Consider the following 8,912-nt stretch of genomic DNA (forward strand, 5'->3'; position numbering starts at 1 on the left):
TGACAAACAGCGCTGTAGCTCTGCCGCTTTACACTGCAGATGCAGAAGGCCAACATAGGTGGATGCAGTGGATTGAGACGCAGGCCAATGCAATTTTGATGGGGAAAAGGTGTTTAGCTGGTCCTAATTTGCCAAAGAGGGCAAGGGAAGGTCTTGTAACTGTCCCCGAAGGGGGAGAAGCAATGGTCCAGAGTTCTCTATGTGCACAGGAGATGTGTTGATAGAAAGTTGGTAGCGTTTTCCTCAGATTTCCTTTATTAAAGTCACCAGCTACAATAAAAGCAGCCTCAGGATATTTGCATGATATCTGAATGTACAGGGACAGTATATCTGGAAAGAGACATGATTCTATAAAACAGAGTATGTTACAGTGCCTGATGTCTCTGTGGAAGGTAATTCTCACCCTGAGCACATCTACTTTATTGTCCAGGGACTGAGCGTTAGCGAGTAATATACTCAGAAGTGGTGCATGGTTTGTACACCGCCTGAGTCTGACTAGGAGCGCACTCATTACTCCTCTTCCCCGGCGACGGAGTCTTCAAGCAGTCCCCGGTATGAATTATATTGCTCCGGGGAGTTCAAACAAAGGATCCAATTCAGGAAAGTCAAATTGAGTGACCGCCGATCTAATATCCCAAAGTTATTTTCGGCTGTAGGTAATAATGCAAGAAATATTCTGAGCAAATAATGTAAGAAATAACTAAATATGAAGTATACATGCTGTGGACACTTTTAGGGACCATAACGAAATTCTTCAGGAAATGGGCGTGGCTTCACAATGTTTTCAGATTTAAATAAAATTGCGGAAAATACCCAATTGAAGTCCGACGAGACCGGATACAAAATGAATTGCTTTAAAACTTCTACAGGATTGGTGTCCCCCCCACGGGACGGTTGAGCTAACATAGGCTAATGTGATTAGCATGAGGTTGTAAGTAACAAGAAAAATCCCAGGACATAAGCTTTCTGCCCACATCAGATATGTCTAAATTAGGCACATTTGGGCAGTCTTGATACAACATTTTGAACAGATATGCAATGGTTCATTGGATCAGTCTAAAACTTTGCACATACACTGCTGCCATCTAGAGGCCAAAATCTACAGAATCAACTTCCGGTAGACAGGCGTCGCGCCAATATGCTCAACTGAAAGGAAACTGTTTGTTTACAGTATACTAAAATTAACTAAAAGTATGTAGTATGTACTCATTAAGTATGTAGTATTAGTATGGGTATTCGAACACAGCTTATGTCTGTCGGCACCATTTTGTAGGGCCAGGCATTACCATAATGGAACCATTACCTGACTTCTTGCGGTTCAGCAGGTAGAAGAGCAATTGCTCCACCTCGGGTAGTTTAGATGGATGAATGAGCCTGCATTCTTCCACCACCTTCCGAGCTAGGGTGGCAATGTCCGTGTTGGCGTTCAAGCTTTTTAGGCGGATGCTGTAAATAGAAAATACACATGCAACATAATTTTGAGACATTTTCTAAGAAACATTGCTAGTTCCAATAACACTTCAATGTGACAGGGAAGGAACGATAGTTTTGGTCTGTTTTTCCCCTGGGACCCTACTTAGTGGTGAACATGTAAAATGGTATAAAAGCACCCCTTTTCAGGTGAGTGACTGATAAACAACATTAATCTCATTCCTAGTAGCTTAGTAACATTAAATTATGTTAGGTTAGCCTCTTTTAGAATCCAAGAGTGAAATACTTACTCTCGTCTCTAACATGTAGGCTCAGCATTCCTGAACAGTCCTGTTACAAGTCAGAATGTTGAACAAACTTCATTTCAACTTACTCTACCTGTTGTCTGCCGATTTTGGCCCTATGTCAGAGGTAATCTGAGACAAAATATCCACAGGGAAGCGTTATCAACCCGACCTTCAGTACACTGGCCTGTATATTGGTTTTTCGCACGTGACAAACACTTGCCCAATATGGCCAAGCCTAACCAAACCACATCCCGAACATTGTCCGAGGCAATCAGCTGACCAACACTTCCAGCTGATTGTGAAGAAACGTGATTTGGCCGACTATGTTCGGTTACATTCGGCTATTGTTTACATATATTGCATCATGAGCAATCCGTTAAGTAATTGAAAATACAAGTGACAGAACCTACCAGCACTGCAAAAAGCACCACAAAAAAAATGGGTAAACAACAATTTCTTGTGGATACTCCATCTCTATCTCCGACCGTCAAAACGACCAACAACACGGAAAACCAGTAAAGTGTAAATTCAACATTCTGGCTTGTAGTGACTCTTATTTATTTTTGGGGCAGACTCTTTCATACTGAATAGCCATGGGGTACCCATGGTTACAGTCTGATGTTTAAGCAAACATCAGGCATGTGTGTAGCTAGACCCATGCTTACATTTTCTGACACTCCTTGCGTTCCCCAACCATTGGGTCTCCCATCTCACCGAGGATAGTTGCCTCCAACTCATACTGAACGATGAGGGCTTTCTCTGTCGGGTGGACATCCAAACTCCCCCCTTTCACTTTCCTATGGAATTAGATAAATGGCCAAGTGTCACATGAAGGAAAACCGGATGATAAACCGGTTTTGATTTACAACATTTAGTTTCAACCACTAAATTGTTTGCTAGACAGTAAGATTGAAGCCTATACTTAAATAGATGTTTTTTAATATAATTTTAAGACAATTGTCACGTTTTTGAATTTCAATAACAGCTGATTGCTAGCCATAGTTTGGGTGTACTCATTATTGCAAACAGTTGCATTTTCAACAAAAACAAGAGTTTCTATTGGAAAAATGTAGGTAGGTGCAGCAATGGCTAGAAGGGATTCAGCTTGTCAGATTTGACTTACACAGCAGGTTTACGATAATAACGTAGCCGGTTAAGAAAAGGGTTGGAATTAGCTAAAATGTCCCCCAAAAATTGAATTGAGTTAATTTAACAAAAGCTGCATCCCTACTTGCCATGACCGGTAGGCCCCTCCCCATTTTTCGTTCCATTTAAGAAACGTTTCGCTACAGAATAGGCGTAATGAATACGCCCCTGGCTAGCTAACGTTAGCTGCTAGTTAGTTGCTTGCAACCGTTACCTTTTCAAATACTGTACATCTTCTGCTTGCAATTTTTCCATTTCGGAAATAATGAAAAACTCATATAAAATGTTATTTCACAGTAATTTCAACAGAACGACTGGATTTGTTAGCTAAATGTAGAGTTCTCATCGTTTATGTTTTTGCTTTGTGTTGCTAGGATGAGACTGTCATCCCAGCATGCAAAGCAGAAAATTAGAGAAAAAGCATAGAACGTTGAAATACGGACAAGAGAGCAACTTATCGCCATCTGTAGGTCTGGAGGAGAACATGTACAGCTGGAAAGGGATACAGTTACAGGTGGGTGACTTCAGGTTTGTTTATCCGTTGATTGGGTTTATCAGATACTGTATGTTATCCATTGTTCAATGACAACATATGTTGTTCCAGCCAGGGACCTCATGCAGGAACAACATGCATTATGTTGTCTCTGGTATGACATAGTCAGGTAATGGATTCTTCAATTTCACACTTTTGTTGGATCTGATTTGTTCAGTTTTTATAGTCAGTGAAATTTAGTGCTTTTCCTTTCATCTAAGGAAACATCTTCCATTTGTAGACCATTTCCTTTGTAACCAGCTGGTGATCTATTTTAATCCTTTTTTATTAAGTTCAAGGCTCTGTTTGATTGGTCGGACATCTTTTTTAAGTAGCGTAGCTAACATGATGGACGTCCCAACAGAAGGTTCTGGTCACTGAGGTCACAGGGTTAGGTGACATTGGCAATGGACTGTACAGTTCAGGATGTAAATATGTGAACTTAGTGGCTAAATGTTATGTAACAGCTCAGAGCTAGGGAAAATGAATTATTCAAATCCATTTCCATATCTGACTATTACACTGGAATGGACTCTGATTAAGATACATTGTGTATAACAATTCAACAGTCTGAATGAATGAAGTCCATAAATAATGATTACACATATGAAGGGTACAGAAAACGAGATATAGTTGAGTTATACTGTAAACACTGTATCATCTTAACAGTCTGAACAGTCTAGTCAACAAGCCATTAATATTGACAGCATATGTGTTAAAGGGACAGAACATGTGATTGCACAACTTGTGCTAGCTGATTTTAGCCTTTCGAAGTGACAGGTGATGTCATCACTCTGAAATTTGTATCCGTCGGCGAGAAGGCTACACTGGTATTTACTTTCTGGTTGAAACAGAATTTACTGGGCATTGGACAACATGTGAATTCTATGGGCAACACATTGCCTTTTACTATAAAGTCAACTGAAGTGAGTGAAAGGATGGGCGATGTTTACAGTTTGCCAATGTACATACGGTTATGTGCTGGCCAAGACGAGCTTGCTGTAAAATATATGTAGGAGTGTTTAATGAGGAGTGTTTGATACTATTTACCATGCAGGAATTTTGCATAGGATTGGCCATGCAGACTTGTTATTTTTCTGATATCCTCTGCAGATCATGGTGCATCAACATCCAAGTCAGTATTAAAGGCTATGTACAGTATGTTGACACTCACGAGGGACGATAGTGCTTCTTTTTGGGATCTGAAATGTTGATTGAGCATGGTGACACGTACACATTGGGGATTTCCCTGGAGACATGAAGTCAGACTAACTGACACATATCTGGACCAGAAGTTCAGAGACAACAAAAACTGCGAGGCAAGGGCAATGCTTCAGCATCTGACTATAGGCAGAAAAGAAATGTCAAACATTTTGAGTTTTGGACCGGGTGTGCCTTATCATGTGTTAAGTCCAAATGTCTCTATTCAAAGCTTTAAATATAAATAAATATTGACATGTTGTTGAGTGAATGCATGCATGGTCTAACATACATTTAAATGACTTATCACTCAATGTGTAAATTAGGCTTCTTGAGACAAGAACACTGCATATGCAGTGCATGCTATGTATAGATACAAACATGAGAAGACATTGCTAAAAAAATAACTGCTACATTATACGGCTGTAAGTGCCGGGTGAATGTAGGGTCCGTCTTGTGCGCTTCTGGTATTTGTGGGTTGAAAGCTCAAATACCACTCGGCATGCCTGCTCTTCTTGAGGGAGGAGGCATCTTCTGAAACAGATAGCTAGCACCCCTCCTTCCGTCCCTGGCTCCTCTCTCACCCCTCCCAAGCCAAATGCTCAAGCAGGTGACCCGTTAAGCCGGGGTCAGTTTTCAGCACCATCTCAAAACATGATCCTAGCCTATCCTTTTTGTCCACGCTGCCTGAGGCTACCACCTGACACCAGGATCCACAGACATAGCAGCACCACAGAAGCAACAACACTTTCACACTCGGTTCATACACACTACTCGTTCGCTAGACTGGACACACACACAGAGTAGGGACACTGCCACAGGCACACTAGGTCACACACACACAGACTGTTGGTTCACACATAGCTTGCTCGCTGTGCTGGACACAGACACAGGGCAGGGATGTCTCCGAGCCTGGAAGACACACAAAGAGCAGGGATGTCTTCCAGCCCTCGGCCTAACATGGAGTTCCAAACTCTCCACCAGGCCCATCGGAACTGCTGTAAGAACACAGATGCGTCCATGTGTCGCCACAGGCTGTCCTTCCATCTGCACCACACACTGAGGACTGAACTATTTGCCTGCTTCCTGTACCTGCTGGAGTAGATCCCTCTGGTTAAGGACAGAGGCGCCACCAACCCCCCTCATAGGGCTCTGGGCAAAGTGAGGGGGGATTGGGTGTGTTTGAGCATGATGTGTGGACTTGAAAGGGTAAACGAACAGTAGTCTTACCACACAGGCAGAGATATAGTGTGTACTGTAGGATGTAAATGATATGTGGGTATATAATATATGTGGGTATATAATATATGAGTCAATCTGTCTTAATGGGACTTCTCTGCATTAATAAAGGTTAAAAAAATATATCCAAGTACAGTGTGTGCTTGCTGGCTGTCTGATATTGCACCATACTGTCCAGCTCCTATTGAGGAGATAATGTGCACCTGATCTAATTTATAGCCCTCTAATTTATAACCCTGATTCAGGTCCTATAATCAGTTGAAAATGTCTCCACCATCTAACCATACTGACCATCCCACCATTATTATGATCAAACAAGAGATGGAACATATGCCTCTAAATGATTGATAATATGCAAAAAAGATAGTAGCACTCTGTAATGGGATACTACTACTGTACTTACAGTGGCCTTGCTTAATGAAAATGTGATTTCTCCAATGAGTGTTCAGTTGGTAAAACCAACCTGTCCAAAACAAGCCCTATCAATGGTATGTGTCGTGTGTAAGCATTACCTCTGCCCTGTCATTAAGTGTGTAATTCACAACAGTCAGTTTCATAGTCATATTATTTACACATGGCAGCCAGGAATTTTTATGGGTTGAATAAAGGCCTGTTTTAATGTCTTCATAAATGTTACATTTACACAGGCAGCCAAATTATGATCTTTTTTTTTCTTCTTTTTTTTTTACAAATTGGTCTTTTGACCAATCAGATCCCCTCTGAAAAATAGCTTATGTGGAAAGACCTGATGTGATTGGTCAAAATACCAATAAGTGGAAAAAATATCATAATTTGCCTGTCTGTGTTTGAGACGATTCCATATCTTCTTGAAGGAGAACAGGTAACCAATAGTTGTCATATCCGTCTTGTTATCAGATAGAAGTATAGATAGCAAGAAGATGTATTCCGTACAGCTGTGTAGTCTCATAGCAGATTGATCGTTGTGATTGTTTCAACAAGATGAAGAGGGCAAATTCAGAACAATAGTGAAATGAGAAATCTGCATGTAGAAACAGTAGGTGACCTTTTGTACAGTACAGTATGTGGTGAAATTCAGGCCTTTGGTAAGAGAAGACATATACAATGTGTTTGTCCAAACAGATGGAGGTACACAATGGCTAGTAAACAGAAACACTATCCTTCCACTAATGAGATGAACTAATTATGGGTGATGATAGGGGAAGGTGGCCGTAAAATGGCAGCTGACTGGCAGAACAACACCTTTAACACACACATCACTTTCACACTCTCTCTTTCTTCCCCTCCTCTGAGACGTCTTGTCCTTGTAACTATACTTAACCCTCTTTCCTCAAAGTGACCCTATAAGGTGAGATGACTGAGTGTGCACACCAGTATTGTATCAGAATACAGTCTCTGTGCCAAACCTGATGAGTTGTGATCCTGAAACATTTCTCAGATAAAATGGTCTGCCAAGTGAACACCTGATTCCAGAGGTCTTGAATGTGCTTGGCATCCCTCTGGGCACACATTGGTTGTTTCAACGTACTGTGAAGTGGAATCAATGTGGAAAATAAGTCATCAATCAGTACTGTTTTCATCCAATTTAAACCAGTGTTGTAAAAATTGAAATAAGGGTCAAACTTAACCATAAATTAAATTGACTTACCCTGTCGAAGAGGTAGTTACATTTATCTAATTTCAACATAATCATCAGAACTACTCTATGTACAAGTTGAAATTGTTAAATTCCACATAGAAATGTTAAACATATTTTTCATCAAATATTCAATATACGTATATTGGGTGGTTGAAATAGTTTAATTTGAGATTTGATTAGATATATTTTATAAGACCTTGTTCAATATTGATAGTAAAAAGGTATGTTTGAATCAACATCATGATTTCAACGTCATATCAACCTAAACAAAAAGGGGTACAAATGGAAGTTTACATACACAAATACATTTAAACTCAGTTTTTCCACAATTCCTGACATATAATCCCAGTAAACATTACCTGTTTTAGGCCAGTTAGGATCACCACTTTATTGTAAGAATGTGAAATGTCAGAAAAATAGTAGAGAGAATGATTTCTTTCAGCTTTTATTTCTTTCATCACATTCCCAGTGGGTCAGAAGTTTACATACACTAAATTAGTAATTGGTAGCACTGCCTTTAAATTGTTTAACTTGGGTCAAACATTTTGTGTAGCATTCTACAAGCTTCCCACAATAAGTTGGGTAAATTTTGGCCCATTCCTCCTGACAGAGCTGGTGTAACTGAGTCAGGTTTGTAGGCATCCTTGCTCGCACATGCATTTTCAGTTCTGCCCACACCTTTTCTATGGGATTGAGGTCAGGGCTTTGTGATGGCCACTCCAATACCTTGACTTTGTTGTCCTTAAGCTATTTTGCCACAACTTTGGAAGTATGCTTGGGGTCATTGTCCGTTTGGAAGACCCATTTGCGACCAAGCTTTAACTTCCTGACTGTTGTCTTGAGATGTTGCTTCAATATATCCACATAATTCTCCTACCTCATGATGCCATCTATTTTGTGAAGTGCACCAGTCCCTCCTGCAGCAAATCACCCCCACAACATAATGCTGCCACCCCCGTGCTTCACGGTTGGGATGGTGTTCTTTGGCTTGCAAGCCTCCCCATTTTTCCTCCAAAATATAACGATGGTCATTATTGCCAAACAGTTCTATTTTTGTTTCATCAAACCAGAGTACATTTCTCCAAAAAGTACAATCTTTGTCCCCATGTGCAGATGCAAACCATAGTCTGGCTTTTTGTATGGCGGTTTTGGAGCAGTGGCTTCTTCCTTGATGAGCGGCCTTTCAGGTTATGTCGATATAGGACTTGTTTTACTGTGGATATAGATACCTGTTTTCTCCAGCATCTTCATAAGGTCCTTTGCTGTTGTTCTGGGATTGATTTGCACTTTTCACCCCAACGACATTCATCTCTAGGAGACAGAACACGTCTCCTTCCTGAGCGGTATGATGGCTACGTGGTCCCATGCTGTTTATACTTGCATACTATTGTTTGTACAGATGAACGTGGTACCTTCAGGCATTTGGAAATTGCTCCAAAGGATGAACCAGACTAGTGGA

At 40.7% G+C, this 8,912-nt stretch overlaps 1 protein-coding gene across 4 annotated transcripts in view; it reads right to left on the bottom strand.

Moving 5' to 3' along the window:
• The window catches only part of LOC135556154 (kinesin-associated protein 3-like), a 52,831-nt gene extending 49,579 nt beyond the window's left edge, over nucleotides 1-3,252 (bottom strand). For all 4 annotated transcript variants that reach the window (XR_010457954.1, XM_064989118.1, XM_064989117.1 and 1 more), the window contains exons 1-3: nucleotides 3,079-3,252; nucleotides 2,384-2,515; nucleotides 1,304-1,446 (exon numbers count right to left, since the gene is read on the bottom strand). Coding sequence is in view for 3 of the 4 variants with exons in the window: in XM_064989118.1 (XP_064845190.1) it covers nucleotides 1,304-1,446; nucleotides 2,384-2,515; nucleotides 3,079-3,119 (316 nt within the window). In the remaining variant the exon portion in view is untranslated. The remainder of the gene's footprint in view (nucleotides 1-1,303; nucleotides 1,447-2,383; nucleotides 2,516-3,078) is intronic.
• Between the last annotated feature and the right edge of the window lie 5,660 nt (nucleotides 3,253-8,912).

This window comes from Oncorhynchus masou, chromosome 15, assembly GCF_036934945.1.
Source record: "Oncorhynchus masou masou isolate Uvic2021 chromosome 15, UVic_Omas_1.1, whole genome shotgun sequence".
In the NCBI taxonomy this organism is placed as follows: Eukaryota; Metazoa; Chordata; class Actinopteri; order Salmoniformes; family Salmonidae; genus Oncorhynchus; species Oncorhynchus masou.